General features: G+C 40.7%; 1 protein-coding gene across 2 annotated transcripts in view; it reads left to right on the forward strand.

Moving 5' to 3' along the window:
* Nucleotides 1–18,396, forward strand: part of NCOA7 (nuclear receptor coactivator 7) — a 58,360-nt gene that overhangs the window by 22,840 nt on the left and 17,124 nt on the right. The window contains exons 4-10 of one of the 2 annotated variants that reach the window (XM_033143734.1): nt 5,121–5,200; nt 8,931–9,038; nt 10,021–10,134; nt 10,663–10,788; nt 11,775–11,959; nt 13,729–14,741; nt 15,426–15,594. In XM_033143734.1, coding sequence (XP_032999625.1) covers nt 5,121–5,200; nt 8,931–9,038; nt 10,021–10,134; nt 10,663–10,788; nt 11,775–11,959; nt 13,729–14,741; nt 15,426–15,594 — 1,795 coding nt within the window. The remainder of the gene's footprint in view (nt 1–5,120; nt 5,201–8,930; nt 9,039–10,020; nt 10,135–10,662; nt 10,789–11,774; nt 11,960–13,728; nt 14,742–15,425; nt 15,595–18,396) is intronic. The other variant, XM_033143735.1, reaches the window with a different exon arrangement.

Consider the following 18,396-nt stretch of genomic DNA (forward strand, 5'->3'; position numbering starts at 1 on the left):
TGAGGGCGCACTGGTGGGTTTATTCCTTTGCTATTATTTTTTATGATGGTCCATTTTAGAACCTTAAATGGCTGGGCTGGCAAACCAAAAACCTAAGTTGGATTCAGCTTTTCTAGTTAACAATTATGTTGTAGATTCCTTCAATGGTCATCTTTACAAGGTTTTGCCTTGTTTCCTCACACGGTATCTATCCACTGAAGGGGCAAAGTTTAAAGGCGTAACCTTGTAAATCAGTAACCAGAAACCTGCTGCTCTTAACAAGTAAAAACAAATAAATCCAAAGCTAGCATTGTAGTGGCATTCAAATCTTTTCCCCTCTAGTCATCCCTGTGGTGATTGGGATGAGATCAGAATTTTCAACCTATTTCCAAGTTGTAAATACGCTTCATGACTATCAGACTAAATAACACTTGTCTATTCAATATTTGTTAACAAATATGTTAGATTTTTTGTAAAAATCAGAAAGCTGGTAACTGATGCTTAGGAGAAGCTGTAGCTCTGTGGTGGAGCCCAAAGTTTTGATGATATGAGGTCATAATTCAGTCCCAAAACATTTCAATTAATAGATCTTGTGATGATTTTTGCCTGAGAATCCTGAAGAGCTAGTGCTCACCAGGGCAATGAAGAGAGTTCTGGATTTGATTGGCTATTGGTCTAACTTGTTATATGTTGTGTGTGGATATAAAGATGATCTCAAGATCATCCTGGAGGAGGAGAAAGGAAAAGTGTGTGAGTTTGAGACTCACTGTGGCTTATCTTCATAACACTAAACTGGGGGTGGGGGCTAGACTTTTTTTGGCCAAAGTGGTGGATGTGGCTTGTACATGTATACACCTTAGTCAGCTGATCCTTGCAGATCATGTTGGAGAGGATATTTCTACCTCTACACTCATCAGATGATGGATATGATTTCTGGGGAGGGGGTGATTTGCATCATCAACAGAGCATTGGACACTACCCAGCAACACCCAGTGCTGTGCCTGCTTCACTTCACTTCACTTCACTTCATTTTCACCACCACTGTCAAAATTGATGGGATCTTAACGAGAGGCCAGGAAAATTTGCTGGGTGGGGAGGGCACTGGATCAGGCCTTCAAACTGGAGATTTGCCACCCCTGTGTTAAACAATTCCCCAACATTCCATGCCCATCCTCCCATTGTGTAAGCTAGTCCTCTAGCTAGTCCTCGAGAGCCAGTGTGGTGTAGTGGTTAAGAGAGGTAGACTCGTAATCTGGGGAACCGGGGTCGTGTCTCCACTCCTCCACATGCAGCTGCTGGGTGACCTTGGGCTAGTCACACTACTTTGAAGTCTCTCAGCCCCACTCACCTCACAGAGTGTTTGTTGTGGGGGAGGAAGGGAAAGGAGAATGTTAACCGCTTTGAGACTCCTTCGGGTAGTGAAAAGCGGGATATCAAATCCAAACTCTTCTTCTTCTTCTCTGCACATGTTTTACATTCACATATTTCATACGGTGGGAATGCAAAAGCGCTTGTGAAGTTGCCAGCTGTGGAAATGTCTATATAAATCTCATTACAATTGAGTTGTGAGTGATACCAAAATTAGCGTAAGCCTTGCTTTTGAAAACTCAGCACACTACGTGCCATCTCTGTGCCTTGGGATCCTCCTGTTCCCTTTGCTACAAGGGGACTGTGCTCATATTTCAGCTGAGGGGTGGAGTATGCAGAATTACACTAATCTCCTTCACTTTCCTCAGAGCTGGATTCCACAGACTTGGACAAGCCCCTTCCTCAGTCACTTCCGTAGCAGAGGCTTTGAAAAAGATGGGGATTTTGTGTGTGTTTGTGTGTGTGCGCGCACGCGCAGACACACACAAGTAATGACACTATTCTATTCTAATTTTCTCCGAGTGGGGGGGGAAATTAGCCAATTTGTATCCTGAGTGATTTTGCTGTGGCTTATTTTCCGTTCTCTGTCAGCCTTGCTTGCTTTCAAGTCCAGCGAGGCTGATTTAGCAGAGGCATGCCAAAGAGCCTTTCCCTTCTCTCCCCCCCCCCCTTTTTAAAGAAAGTTGTGAAAGGGGAAACTCAGGACTTTTGGACACATGATTTAGGTTGGCATTCCTGCGCTTGAAGATGTTTGCGGTTGAGTGTTGCTGTGCCCACAATCCTGGAGGATTCTGCAAGAGCTGTTTGCCGGATGTGCCCAGAAAGGTCTGCCAAGCTGCTGCCGCTGCTGCTGCCTGTAAACGCCCGGGGAGAGTAATCAACGTGGAATGGGAGGAGGGTTTGCCGTCTTCAGGCTACAGTTCTGCAACCGGGGACAGCTGTGAATCTCTGCCAGAAGCTGTGGCCATTGATCACAGCGAGATGGCAAAGAAGAAATTCCTAAAGGTTATGCACAGTTTTTCAGCCCCAAAGCATTTTTCCTGGTGTGTGGATTACAGGCAGCCTTACCTGTTGTTAGGTATGCAAACCTCTGATTCCTGTCTGCTGATGGTTATCACACATGGATGAGGAGGGGGGGCTCAGGGAGAATAGATCTTGGGAAACTAGACAAGGTGAATGGACTTTCAGAGCTCTCTGAGGATACCTAACCATATTTTTCATTACAGCTTTTTACATCTACAGCTCTCCCACTGAAAACATGACACATCCACTACTGTGTGTGCACATGTGATAATGACAATCACCTAGAAATGTACATTTAATGTGTGTTTATTTTTTTAAAGTGTTTTAAGATATTAAGCAACGATCATTGGGCAGCTAGCTTGTGTTTCGCCTCCCATGGTAAATATGATGCTGAAGCAAATCTTATTGAAGAAAATGGGACCTCAATGCTTTATTGTTAAAAATTCATATGGTAATTCCGATGGATTGCACATTAAACACAGGCACATGCATCTTCTCTGATGTTTTCTTTTTTTAAAAAATAGAAAAAAATTGTCTCTGAAGTTCATTTTAGTTTGAGGTGTATGTCCGTGGTGAAAGAAAGATAAATTGGCCTCATACCTTTCCCTTCTAGCAGGTTTTTCACTTCAAATCTCCCATCTCATGCTTGCTTGTTTGTTTGTTTCCACCAAGGAAGAAAATATACAGCCCTGTATTTCCCCTCTACAAAGTAAAAAGCAAGTTGGGCAGGAAGAATCTGAGCTTCAAAATGATTGGAAGGGAAAGAGTTAAACAGCTGCTTTCTTCCTGCCTGGCCCCCTTTTATCTGCTTCCTCTTCAACTGAAATGTCTACCCTCAGAGGCTGGTGTTGGTTAGAAAGAAAGAAAGAAAGAAAGAAAGAAAGAAAGAAAGAAAGAAAGAGAAATGCTTGCTTCTTTGCTTAAGACATTTATAACCACCCTTCATAATGTTTATCCTGGGATAGACATTTTTAATTTGTTAGGTAGGTTCTCGTAGCAGATATACCAGATCCTGTGTGGGGTATTCAAAGTGGGAGAAGCAGCCATAGTTTTGTGTGTTCAATCCTTGGCATTTCCAGTTAAAAGAGATGCTGGATGTCCGGGAAAGGCCCAAGAAGACTCTTGAAAGCTGCTGCCATTCAGAGGAGTTGTAGGCTAGATGGACCAGTGGTCTGACTTGCTATCATTCCCCATTTTTCCAGTTACAGGTGGGTAGCCGTGTTGGTCTGCCATAGTCAAAACAAAATAATAAAAAGAAATTCTTTCCAGTAGCACCTTAGAGACCAACTAAGTTTGTTCTTGGTATGAGCTTTCGTGTGCATGGTTATCTGAAGAAGTGTTCATGCACACGAAAGCTCATACCAAGAACAAACTTAGTTGGTCTCTAAGGTGCTACTGGAAGGAATTTTTTATTTTATTCCCCATTTTGTTTTCCTGACTCCCTCAGTATTTTCTTTTTGCCTCCCATCTAAATATGCACTGATTCAATCATTCAGCATTTGGAAGAAGCAGAGATAACAAGGGTCTATCTGATACTTAGAACTTTGGAGGTGATATTAATATATTTTATGATGTTTCAAGGCTGCATTTGATTTCATTTGTGTTTCTTTTAATGGAAGATTTTATGTATTGTCGTGCTGCCCCGCAATCGTCAGCTGAAGGCTGGTTCTAGAAATAAAAATAAGAATAAGGCTATTCCGATGTACAACTTTGCTTAATGCTGGCAATGTTGTTAGAATTGTTTTAGTTATGTTAGCATAACTAATTTACTGCTTATGTGTGAATATGGCCTGACAGTTTGAAGCTGCAGTATTGTAGAATGAACCGCTTATGTGTGTCCTCAACAAAAGCATCTAGCAGAACACAAAGGATATCCTTTCGACATAAATTTTGGTTTCTGATCTTGCAAAAGACTAATGCCCATACAAGGTCTTCTGCGGAGTCCTGCTGAACCCAGTAGCCCCAACCAAGACCATAAAAATCTTGGATGACTGGAAAGAGCGCACATAGGCAGTTGTGACATCAGCAGAGAGCAGAACGCACAATTCTTGTTGATACTGCAAATGCCTGAGTGATTTGTCCTGTCATGATCTCAGCTTTGTCCAGGCGCTTAGGCACGCTGTGTACACCTCAGGTAGATAGTGGTGGGTTTTTTTATCATTAACATTTGTCACAGTGTATTTCAACTTTTCCTGACGTAACACCCACATTTAGCCTCAACTTGCAACCGTTGACCCACTTTTAATTCTTTACCATATACAGCATGCCTGTTTTTCTTCCTCTTTCTCCTTGCTAAAAACACAAACAGATAAGAAAACGTTGGTGACCCACCTTAGCTTAGGGCATAACTCACTTGTGGCTACCAGTCTACCAATAAATGATAATTGACACTTTCCTTAATGCAACACTCAAGCATTACTGTTAAATATATTGTCAACAAACAATTATATGCAAGAATAGCTTTTCTGTGAGAGGCAGCCCTGTATCGAAAAGTTTTTAATATTTGAGGTTTTATAGTGTTTTTATATATGTTGTAAGCCAGCCAGAGTGGCTGGGAAAACCCAGACAGATGGGTGTGGTATAAATAATAAAATTATTATTTATGATTCATTAATCACCAGTTTTCATGTTTGGCCGAGACAACCTGGTTTAATATTCTTTTATTACAGTAAATTTTGCTTATGTTTACCGATTAGTGATTTGAAAGTTGTTCACATTTTAGGTAATGGGTCTTGGGGTTTCTCTTTCAGAGGACAATCGAACCAAAACCAATGAGAAGAAAGAAAAGAAAATGATCTCTCAGAAGCCACATGGTACAATAGAATACACGGTAAGAGTAGCTGCACAGAATCTATTGCATGAATATTTTTGGAAGTGGTATGCCCATTCTATTCCCCCATGCTATGCAATTCCTCTACATCCTAGTTTGTTGTTTTTATCCTATTCACAAGGGGAAGTGATCCTTTTCCTGAGTATAACCAGGCAGCAGCCACCTGTGTCTCCACTAGTACCACCAATGGTATCTATCTACTAAAGGTCTCAGTAAATATCCACAATATGCAAGAGGTTGTTTCATCTTCCTGCCTGGTTCCTGCATGCACTAGCTCAGTCTTACCTATACTAAGTTCCCCCTCTTAAACATAACCGCATTTCAAGTACTGTAACTGTTCTCAAGAACAAAATGTGAGAGGAGTGCCTCTCAATCAAGCAATAGGGCAGGGGATGGATCCAGGCCCAGCAGGACGGGTTAGAATCACTGGGCATCTTCCAAGGCCCATACCCAATTAGGGGGCCCAGTGCCAATCCCTGAAGCCACCTGCCCAACACAGGGTTGTCCTCGCTGCTGCAGCCACCCACCTCACTGAGTGTGCAAGCAACAGTTAGCAGGCACCATTTAATTTCAAAGTGATATGCAATAGGAGTTTTTGCAATAAGAAGAGCAAAGCTGCACATTCTCAGAATTCCCGATGTGCTCACTGGTCCAAAAAGTTTGGTGACCCCTGAAATAGAGGACTGAGTTTTGCTTACAACATGGCACATGTCTTTTCCTAGATGTGAACCAGAAACCCAATTTTTGTAAAGTTGCTTGTTCTGCTCCAATGTTCCTGATTGGCTCATGGAAATCTCACTAGATCTGTACAATAGGTATATAAATACAGGGAAATAAGTTTCATAAATATACTTGAACCAAAATCTGTAGCCTAGCCTCAGTTTCCCCACTCATGATAATGCAGTTGCAGCCTGGACTGGGCTGCATTAGTTTTCCATGCCTCAGTAAAGTGTTCCTTACATACCGTACTTTGGCCTTGTCTGTAGCTTTGAAAGCTGCTGTTGTGTGCTGCATCTTAAGCAGAGTGAAGTTAGTTCTCTTCGGTGGGAGAAGGGAAAAATTATAGTAGGGTTGCCATATTTCAAACAGTGAAAATCCAGACAGAAAAGTTGTTGAGCTTTTTTTGGCAGAGTTTGGACATTTTACCGGTTTTCGCCCCAGACACTGCTGCACAGATGCTGCATAGTATAAACAACTTTTAATATATCCTGTGTCTGATTCGCATACATAGTCAAGAATAATAATAAAATTGTAATACAGTAGTAGTAGTAGTAGTAATAATAATAATAATAATAATAATAATAATAATAATAATGCATATCTTGAACTCAGCAGCCTCCCCTCCCCTCCCTGGTAATTGGTATAGCCTACTATTTTAGCTATCCTTGACCATAGCTATCAACAAATCTTACAACAGCAGATTCACAGTGCAATACTATGTGTGTCTACTCAGAAGTAAGCTGCATTAAGTACAATATGGGTTACTCCCAGATAATTGTGTCTGGGATTGCAGCCTTAATAACTTAATTATGCAGGAACATTTTTCTTCTGCCTTGAATTTAAGGCAGTTTAATAGCCTTGCAAAAAGTTACTAGCCTGCAAACATTTTTTTTTCCTACCCTGCTTCAAGTAGTTTCCATGTTGCCTGTGGAAGAGGGGAAGTCCCTTATCTGTGCCCAGTATGGAATCCTTTCCCTTTGCGGTCCAGTAAAAAAAAGGGGGGGAGGGAGAGAGAGATTCCTTCTACGAAGTGGGCTAGTGGAGGAGAAAGTGGCCTGGTTTGTGCACCATGCTAAACTAGTTCCATGTGCTTCATTTTAGTCTTGATCTTTTTTGGTTGCCATTTTCCATGTTTGCTTTTTCTTTTTCTTTTCTTTTTCGAGCTGTGATGGCCAGTATTTCAAATACTGTATGGCTTACATATACATTTGTTAGGATCCTGGCTGGTTTTATTTTCAGTCTCTTTCCTAATGATAGAAGAGTTCTGACAGTCCTCACCCCAAACATGTTAAAGGAGCCTGTGAAGGCGTTGTGGAACTATTCAGGCTAATCCGACATCCCATGTGCTTGATGGTCTCACACCCATCTGCCTGCACATTCATCACATGCTCAAAGCAGTTCTGTGTGTGTACCATCCTTCCGCATGAGTACTTTGGCCTTTGAGGATCTCCCTTCATGTCAAGGATTTCTACACATACAATCTTGGCTACAGACTCACGGAGCATAGGGAAGGTTGGAATTGTGCCTCCTGGCCTCCTTGTGGGGTAGGTCTAGCCTTGATTGTATAAGTAGGTGGTGGCTGTCGGAGCCTTTCTGATCTCTAGCAGTCAGATTTGTCTTAAATCACCACTGCACCTAGAATTGATGTTTTCATTGCCCACAAAGCTCCAGGGTCTGTTCATTAAAGGCAAGAAGCTTCTAAATTAATAGATTAGCAAGAAGAAGGAATGGGGAGAAAAGTACAAGACGCTGTTATATGCTCAAGCTCTAGTACACATGCAGTGGTTCAGTGGATTATGTACAATGGTTAGAAAACAAGTTTGCTCTGGATACAACTTCCTCTTATCTTGTAAAGCTGATAAAGGATTGACTTAACTAGCTATAAACAGAGACCCAAGTGGGTCAATCCTATTGATCTGTTGTGTATGACTGTTTGTTTTCACTCAGATTCCTTCAATTAAATCCTCCCTCCAGTCCAGAATCAAAAGATGGGAATATTTTCCACAAGCCCTCACGTGTATTGCAAAGATAAGATACTTTTATGTGTTGGCAGGCTTGATTGATCCTGGCTGCTCCCAGAGGTCAAATGCAAGCACCAGAGAATGCATACAAGAAAAGTTAGGGCTCTGGGTTTGAATGAGAGTTAAGATTAAAAACAACAACTTTGAATCAACTTTAAGCCATGAACATTCTCATGTAAGAGAGACTGGGTAATTTGTAGCTAATAAATCCACTTTATTCTGTAGTGTTTCACACATTCTGCCAAAATACATTTCCAGAGGTGTTGCCATGTTAATCAGTTGCAGCAAAAAATAACTATTTTTTTTAAATAAATTTTTTATTGATTTTTCATTTTTAACATTGATATAACATCTTATTTCCTTTTACAAAATTTAAGCTCCACTGAGCTAATCGACTTCCCTCCATCCCGTCATCTGGTTTTTATATAACTACCTCTTATTTCCACACATTTATACCATCACAGTTCTACATTTTTCTTAATATTATATTAGTCTTTAAGCATATTTGTAGAAAAGTTCCTCTTAATAAACGTTGCAAGATTTAACGCAGTCCGTCTAGTGTCTTTATGTATTTACAATGATTGCCTATATATTGAATAAATTTACTCCACACTCTCTGGAATGCTTGTTCACTCTGCTTTCGGATTTTTCCCGTCAGCTTTGCTAATTCTGCATAGTTCATCATCTTTACCTGCCATTCCTCTCCCGCTGGTAATTCTTGCAGCAAAAAATAACTATGTCCCATTGCATTTTAAAGGCTAATAATTTATTACGGCAGAAGCTTTGGTGCCCCAGAATCTACTTTGTTTTGTGACTAGAGCCTACTTAGAAATGTGTGGTGGTTTTTGAGGTGCTACATGCCTTGGTTATTTCCCCCTGCATCGAGGAAATGGTCTTCTTAAATTTAGGTTTTACATTTGTTGTTTTTAAACAGGCATGATCGAGGACAGTGCAATAACATTTTAATCTTTCTATCTTCCCTCCCTCAGGCTGGAAGCCAAGATACTCTAAACAGCATAGCTCTGAAGTTTAACATCACTCCAAATAAACTTGTGGAACTCAACAGGCTCTTCACACACACAATTGTTCCGGGCCAGGTAACCGGGTTGTGATTAAATCTAATTTTCGAAAAGATGTGATCTGTACTAGTTAAAGAGGGCTCTTCTAATATCATTTTGAAATAACCAGAACAATGGAAATGACACCATGCCCTAATAAGTGATTGTAGGCATGCAGTGGCTTCAGATCCACATGTACATGGTGGAGCTGTGCTGCTGCTACATAAAGTGATGCAGCAATAAAGGAAGGGGTGACGCAGTAATAAAGTTAGCACAGTGCAGACACGCTGGTGGAGCCAATCTGTTGCACCTGCTGGCGAGTTTGCACCACAGCAACCTTGCTGCTGCCTCCTGGTATGCAGCCGTTTTGCAGCCAGTGAGAAGGCAGGTGAGTGGCACAGCCCCTCCCTGTTGTCTGCATGCAAAAATAACACTGGTTTTATAAGAACACAACTTTATATGCATCCAACTAGCAGAGTATTTCCTATACTGCTTGGCAGCAGCTGTCTATGGTTTCAGATAAGAGTGTTTCCCAGACACATCTGGAGATGCCTGGAACTGAACCTGGAACCCTTTGCATGTATCGGTGCAGGCAGCCCTGTGATCAATTCTGCACTGGGCTGAAATCCTGCACCAATTATATGTGCTTAAGGCTGCAATCCTATACCTCTTTACCTGGGAGTAAACTGCATTGAATTAATAGCGTTTACTTCTGAGTGGATATGTATCGGATGGCACTGTAAATATTGTTGCTTTTAAGGTGATTTTAAACACATTTATAGGTGCATAGTCACATTGCTAGTTGGTTGTGTTAAGTCAGGAATGAAAGCCAGGATTGTCACTATCCTGCAATGAGAGAGGGACAAAATGCAAGAAGCTAATAGTTGTATGTGTGTGTGTGTGTGTGTGTGTGTGTGTGTGTGTATATATATATATATATGTGTGTGTGTGTGTGTGTGTGTGTGTGTGTGTGTTATTGTAATAATCTTGTTTCTTTTTTGGGGGGGGGGGGTTGGCCTAGGTTCTGTATGTGCCAGATAGTGAGCCTCTTTCTGCTGCTGCGAAACTAGCTTCTTCAAGCCCTGGCGCTACTGTTTCACCTTCCTCATCAGATGCTGAGTATGATAAACTTCCGGTAAGACTTTCGTGTTAGTCAGAGTCAGTTTTAGCCAAAAAGCAAAGAAGCATATTAAGACTTTTTTTTCTGGCATAGCCTTTCAGGGAGTGGGCTCTGGTCCACAAAAGCTTATGCCACAATAAACTGGTTAGAGTTTAAGGTTGCACAAGGGTTTTTGTGTTATTTTTTCAGTAAGATGTTATACAAACTCTGTTGTTTAGAAAGTACTGCCAAATCAGATAAGCGTATAAACTATATTTTGATATTACGGCTCTTGAAAAGTGTAAAATTGCTTTTCATATTTGCAATAGACATGGGAACGCTCTGCATGCCATAAGGGTCACTTGATAGTAGTTCCACGGCTATTTGCCACATATTCCATTGTTTGCTTGCCGTGGCTCTCTGCTTGAACTGCTGGTTTTCTTCATGCCACTACAAATGAGCAAAAATGGGAAATCTGTGGAGGCCTCTCCCACCTTCACAAGGAACTGTGGCACACAAATGTCTGCTGGTTTTTTATTTTTTAAAAAACACTTATCATTCAAGGATGCTGACTTAGCAAGAAGGGTTTGCAGACCAATCCAAAGAGTCCTGTCTTCCACCTCAGAGGAAGATGAGCCAGTTGTTGTCAAGTTTTTGAAAATGAACTGTCGATACTTCACAGATGGCAAGGTAGAGAACGCTTTGATGATGATTTATTTTGCAACAGGTGTGTGTGTGTGTGTGATAGGAAAATAACAATTAGAGTATCATAAGGTGTGCAGATGTTGGAACTGTTAATCTTTATTGTCTACAAATCTATTTGCCTTTGAAAATTAGCTTTACTAAGTAGGCTGACCATAGTCTAAAATGGGCTGTTTTGTAGATGGTTCCTGTGTGTGTGCTTGGGGTTGTGGGCGCATAAGATTCAATAGCGAACCACACATTATGCACATAGAAACATAGCCAGGGTCTAGCAGCAGCTTTTACTAGGTGACAGCAGCTGCAAGAGGAGGTAATTTGGAACAGAGAAGCCTCATAGGAAGGGAAGTACTAAACTGTCTCCCTACCAAATTCACTCCCTTCCTCCTGCAGTGTTCCAAATCTTTTATTTCATGAGTATGCATATTACATGTACCTAAGCTCTAAAGCAGAGCCATTTGCCATTTTGACTTCAGTGTGCTGTAGCCATCCGAGTCTCCTGCTGGGAATTATCAGCATAAGAAATGAAGTCATGCTAACCTGAGAAAGGAGGCCTGCTAGCTTTGATAGGTGTCATGGAAGCAGTCAAGATCAGAGAAGAATGTTTTTTGCTTGACTGGTGGATTCTAATATTTTGACTCTAGTTAATTAACAAGCTGTCACTCCCATTTCATTGCAGCTAAGGATAAAATTTAAATACCTTGATCCCCCTTTATAACCCTGGCCTTGTCTGCTGAAGATAGATGTGTTTTGAGCACTTGGAATCCTTATCACTGCTTGGTATCAGTGTAGGGTATTGACCTGTTGTCTGTTCAGAGTGAGCACTTTGGTGGAAAACATGATTGCAAGGGCGGGGTGCGGGAACGACAATGAGGGGTGTATAAAGAATTTGGGAAAGGGAACATAAGGGACAACAGACAGTACTGCGAACATGTCTCGAAAATCTGATGTGCTAATTCATTTATTTTTATTTTAAGGGTGTGGTAGGAGGGGTCATGATAGTCACTCCCAACACCATCATGTTTGATCCTCACAAATCAGACCCTCTGGTAATTGAGAATGGCTGCGAAGAGTACGGGCTCATTTGCCCCATGGATGAGGTTGTTTCGATTGCACTCTACAACGATATCTCTCACATGAAGATTAAAGATGCCCTGCCATCGTAAGAAGTATTCTTTGTTAACCATGTAACCAGTGGGATGTGGAGGACAACTAGTGGGAAGTGAAAGGAGAACTTTGAAGAACATGAGGAGCAAAAAAGCTAATGAGGGTGGGAGGGAAGGGAGATGCAGAATAGTTCTGTATTCATTAGGAATGGTGATACAGGCTAGGCCCAGGTCACACGTTGTTGTTTTTTCCAAGTGGTGAGGTTGTATACAGTTACCCTCTTTGTATGGAAAGCCCTCCACAACTTGTTTATATATTGCTGCCCATAAAATACTACATGCAAGCAAGCATGGGTAGTGTGTATTGAGGTCCTCCTTCTTGTCCTCAGTGATGTAGTCCAAAGGGAGCAAAACAATAGATTTGGCACCAGCTGCATAAAACTGCTGCTTAATTCATCTCACCACATGACTACGAGTAGGCAAAAATTCTTGTGTGAGCACTTTTATCACCTCACGAAAATGCCACGTAAACTGGGCTTAAATCTTAATTTTTGAATTAAGAAGCACAGATTCAGCGAAAAGAGCAGCAGGGAAAGGAGCTGGGAAATGAAATAAAGTGTCACGGATCTAGTAAGGCTAGTTTCTTTATTTGAATGGGTTTTTCAGCAGAATGTCCCACAACATTAATCAAAGGATAATGCTTCGATATTTCACTGCTGTGAGCTCCAAATTATTGGCATATTAAATGATGTAGACTGATCTGTATAGGAGTAGATATATGTAGGATCTTCCTCTGAAGACAGACTGTTAGTACTAATGTTCTTGAATCTCTTCCTATGATTGTATGAATGGTAATAATGCTGTACAGTACAGCTACTTTACAGGTACAGCTGCAATTGCATAATTTGTATCATCACATATAATGACCGCATAGGTAATGAGAGGGATCTTCATGTCTTAACTGAACATTTACTCCAGTAGTGAGAAGCGCTGGAGTTGTGAAATCACTTTGCAAATACAGGGATTCTTCCAGTGGCCTGAAGTTATTTGTTATTAATCTCTGTATACTGTATGAGAAAATGTGAGCTTATACGTATGTACAGGCTTAAGTTTATTTATTTGAAGCAAGGTTGGGCAGCTTGCTGAACTGTATAAAATTTTCTCTTTTAAAAAAATGTATTTGTGATTGCTGAGAAAAGCTTGAGGGCATGAATCTTGGCTCATTCAAAGGCTTATGCTGTCAGCCGAGAGAAGGAAAATTTCAGGAGCCTTGAAAATAATAGAATTGTAGAACTTATGATTTCTGAGGCCTCCTCATGTTTTTGAGCTTGGATCTCTTTAGTCTGCTTCTAGTCTTTTGTATCAGTCTTAGCTGATAAGATGGGATTTGTTTGCTATCAGTGGCCTCATCACAGAAAAGAAATTATACAGTTTATGGTTATTCTGTTGCTCCTTTTGTAGTAACTTGAAGACTCAGGCTGGGTCTTGTCTTTTGTCCCCTTGGCCTTAAAAATACCTGCAGAGTACCTAATAATACATCCATTTCTCCACTTTCACAACATGAACTTCAAAATACAAATATTTTGTTATACCAATTCTTTCAACTCCATAATTACTTATTTCAGTTGGCTTGCATTTTATTTTGCGAGAAGCAGAATTGGTTTATTTTAAATTATTTCAATGTTGCTTTGGTGTATTTTAGTTGAAAGTTCCTTTTTGCCATTTGATTTGTTTATTTATTTTAGTATTTATTGAGTTTTCATTTTGTTTTCATTTTGTTCTCCATTTTTAACATTCCATATGCATCCACCATCTTTCCTGACAGCGACATTCCAAAGGATCTTTGTCCTTTGTACAGGCCTGGTGAGTGGGAAGACCTTGCTTCTGAGAAGGATATCAACCCTTTCAGCAAATTTAAATCCATAAACAAGGAGAAGAAGAAGCCCAAAGCGGACAACTTTGTCACCCTGAATTCCACACCAATAAAGCCCATGGAGAAGGAGAAATCTACAGATCTTGAACTTAAACCTCCTGAAAGTTCTTCCTTGGTGACCTCCAAGTCGGAGGAAAAACAAAGGGACTCCAACACTCCTGAGCCTTCAAAAAGGGTGGCTTTGGAATGTACCACGGAACATTCTGTAGAGAGTGTTAGTCTGGACCTATCCAAAGATAATTCCCTTCTGGAAGAAGATGGTTTTATTGAACTGGAAGAGACTTCATCACAGACTGATAGCAAAGTAAAGAGCAGAGATGTCGGAACAGTTGGTGTTCCCAATGACTCTAAAATGAGAAAGGAAGTTTGGTTGCAAGCAACAAATAAAGAAAATTGTGACCAATCGGTGTTGGATTCATCAGGGACAAAGCATGAAGTTCTTAAAGATGTCCTTGATTTAGAGTCCTGTGAGAAGCTAGATGTGGTGCCTGAAATAAACAAGGGGGGTAGTTCGCCAACAAATAAGGTGGAAACAACTCTGGATGCAAATAAGGAGCTGAATAAAGACAAACTTATTGAATTTTACCTCAGTAAAGATAAGGATGAGCCACAGACTACTGATGACTTATGTAAGGCCAACATCAAGGAAGAGGGGAACAGTATACCAGGAGGCATAGACCTCACCCTTAGCTCTTCACATTCCCAAGCCAATAAATTTGTGAAAGGCAAAAGAGCAGGGCCCGATTTGTGTTCTAATGGAAGGAAAGAGGCATCGTCAGAAGTTGGCGCAACAGCAGAGAAAAATGACCATGAAGGATCAATAGCCTCTTCATTGCCATCTCAGCTAGATAATAAGTCTGAAATCAGACTCTGGCTGCTGCAGAGAATCCAAGTGCCCATTGAAGGTAGGCCTGCTTGCCATAGTGTTACTGTAGCACCCTATGTTAATGAAGGACAGAAATTCTCTTTCAGTTTCCAATAGTTCTTTTCAACCTTGTTGTTGTTTTTTTACAGATTGTTTGGCAGTACAGTTATGTCCTACAAAAATTTAACGAGTCTGACCTTGATTCTAATCGCTTTCTGTAGTAGCTTCTAGAGACGTGGAATACTCTTGGGTTTTTTCTTTCTTTCTTATGACTTGAATATAGTTGAGATATGGGAATATGTCGAACAATTGAATTTTCCTGATTGTAGGGGCTACATTAAAACCCACTTGAGCTTCTTTTTCTGCAGGTCAAAGTATTGAAGTTATTTCATAAGTTGTTTTTTTCCCCTTTTCTTTCTGCAAAATATTTTTGTTGATTACCTTAAATTAGTCTTGGAGGAAGCTGAGAATAATAAGCATAATAATTTCCTACCAGACTTTCACCATGATGTTGCAGTGTGGGTTGCAATAATTTTAAAATATAGTATTAAAAGCAGTTAAAATACACTGAAGGGCTGTTAGTACAGAATGTTCACAGAATATACATTTAAATATACTAAATTCAAAACCATATTCTACATTTCTTAAGTCGCTAAATTGTGCTGCAGGCCTGGCCACTATGCTCCGTTTGCTATGTTATAACTCTGTGGTCTTTTGGATTCAGATATGCTTCCTTCAAAGGAAGAGAAAAGCAAGTCCCCTCCGATGTTTCTGTGCATCAAAGTGGGCAAACCTATGAGGAAGTCCTTTACTTCTCAAAGCTCCACAATGGCTCAGCAATATAGTAAAAGAAGAAAGCAACCAGAGTACTGGTTTGCTGTTCCACGAGAAAGGTAAGCTGTCACTTTTTAGGACCATTCTGGAGTTTATAAGAACTACATTTCTTGTCCACCGGCTGTGTGATATGTGCTTCTGTTAGAGAAGCCTTTCATTTTCCAGATATTCTTGTTATTGTTTTGTTGTCAACATCATGTAAATGGAACCGAAGAGGGTGGCTTGTCCCTGCAGATACGTGGTGTTTCCTTCTGTCCAAGGCACGTTCAGCTTATTCTTATTTGCTTTGTGGAATGTGACAACACAGCCTGGCTGGTAACTGTGTGATGTGATTAGTGATAAGTATCACAACCCCCATTACAAACTGTTCAGGAGCGTAGCTCTTGCTGGCTGACCCGGTGTAAGCCTGACAGAGGGAAAACAAACCTTTAAAAGAGGTTTGCCAGCATAATTCCGCCTATCCTGGCAGATCTGGGGTTTGGATTTCTTGCTTAAAAATTGAGTTAAAAACAACAACTGATGTTCACAGAATTTCAAGTAACAGAGGCCAAACTAGATTAGAAGCTATATGTGGCACTTGCGATGATATCAGCTGAACTTTTTTTAAAAAAAAATAAGAAAGCCCCAAGGTACATATGGAGAAGACCTAATGGAAGTTTCTCTCCAGGACAGCTTTGTGGGCTAGTGGGGGAGAAGGGTGGTTTTTATCACAACAGTCATGGTAGAGGAAATGATTGTATTTCCTGTCTCTTTGTGCAGTGGTCCTGATAAAAAATCCCCTCCCTCACAGCCACTACAAAAATATAAAACTCCCCTTTTCTCCCCTGCCTTTGCATGTTTCGTCTCACATCTAGTTTGACCTTCAAACAGCTTCATCAAAGAGTGAATGGGGGAAAGCTTAAAATAAATGGGTGGCAAAAATAGTGTAAGGGGAATAATAGTCCAGAAAAGACTTGGCGGAAAGCAGATTGAGTCTGAGGAAGGAAGCTCTCTAGATTCTTTGCTAAGCGGAAGAGTGAACTAAAGGAGTGACTGAAGAAAGCAGTAGCAAGAGTATTTAAAATGAAACACAGCTGCAGCTCGTGTGTGTGTGTGTGTGTGTGTGAGATATTTCATTTGAGTTCTTAGAATTGCTGCAAGGCGATGTTTTATTATTAAGAGCTGTGTTGCATTTTATTTATATTGCAGCACATCTCTTGATATTGAAACATGGCCCATAACAACATTCTTAAAAGTTCCAAGAACAAAATGAAACCATTTGACGAAATGATGGATTCAGTTCCTTACCAGTTTATATACAGATGTGTTTAAAGTACAGTGGTTCCTCTGTTTAAGAACAGTCCGGTTTAAGAACGATTCAGTTTACAAACTCGGCAAAACTGGAAATAATGTATTGGTTTGAGAACTTTACCTTGCTCTAAGAACGGAATCCGAACGGTGGAAGGGCACCGGTGGCGGGATGCCTCATTAGGGAAAGCGCGCCTCGGTTTAAGAACGGTTTCAGTTTAAGAACGGACTTCCGGGACAGATTAAGTTCGTAAACCGAGGTACCACTGTACTACAAGGCTCTTGGCTGTTTTTACCGCAACAGACTAGCAAGGCCATCCATCCTGGAAATGAGGTCATGTAGCTGATAAGCTTGCTGATGGATCATGCAGCCCACCTGCACGACTGACTTTGCAATAAGGTACAATGTGCCACAGCTGCAGCTCTTGGCGTCTTCTGCCGGACACGTCTGTCTTCTATGTGACTTTGGACATGCACCAAGCGCTCTCTCCCAAAGCACATCTTACTTTTTCAGCGTAGACAATGAAACCGGTTAATCAGTGACTCTGGCCACTATTGCCTTGTGATTGTGAAATAGGAGGAGCCCTTATCTTTGGCACGAAACTCTAGGAGCAATAATCATTAGGGAGGTATGCTTTATAAGGGTCCTTCTTTGCTCTGCTTGAATCTTTATGTTGACCCAGTTGTACCACTGCATCTAGTCAGCTTACTGAAAGTTCTTCATTGTGTATCTTGCAATGGGGAATTTCAACAGTTCTAGAGGGTAAGTATTTTATTTATTTATTTATTTATTGAATTTATATACCTCCCTCAGGTCTCAGGGCGGCTCACAGAATAAAATCAAAATATAAAACCACAAAATACATAATCAGATTAAAAACAACCCAATAAGCCCCCCCCCCCATTTTAAAAGGGCATAGGATATATAAGTATAAATAAGCTGTGTTACTTTTGTATGTGCTTGTTATGCTTGAAGAAGAATAATAGGCTAGTAGTTTGTATCTATAAAACTCTGCAGCAGGGGCTGCTTTCCATTTGCCAGTGCTTTATAAGCAGTGATGACTAGAGAGAGTTATCCGCGCTTAAAAAGCACTGGCAAATTGCAAAGCAGCCCCTGCTGCAGAATTTTATGGTTCAGGTAATATTAGAGAGGGGGTAGTACATGGTCTTAATGACATAGCACTTGCTTCAGAGATCAGTTGACTTGGTGAAATGCATCTTTATACACACACACACAATTTTCTGTTTTACAATTTAAATTACTCACTTTTACATCCTTTAAAATATCAGTGGTGAAGCACATCTAATCCCCTCCGTCTGTATCCTGTCCTATGCATTTAATACATCTGTGAAAAGATGCTCTGAAAACAAAGCAACCTTCCACTAGAGTCCTTTGCTTGCATCTGCTTGTGCACCACAACACTGAGCCAATAACGTAGTGAGTGATTTGAGTCGAAGAATACATTGCAGTAATTATGCAAGTCTGCATATGTGTTTCATTTACTCAGGAGTAAGGATGGGCCCTGATCTGGATCAGGACTGCAGCATGAAGGAAGGAGAGATTGAATTCTTCT

Source organism: Lacerta agilis, chromosome 3 (assembly GCF_009819535.1).
Source record: "Lacerta agilis isolate rLacAgi1 chromosome 3, rLacAgi1.pri, whole genome shotgun sequence".
NCBI lineage: Eukaryota > Metazoa > Chordata > Lepidosauria > Squamata > Lacertidae > Lacerta > Lacerta agilis.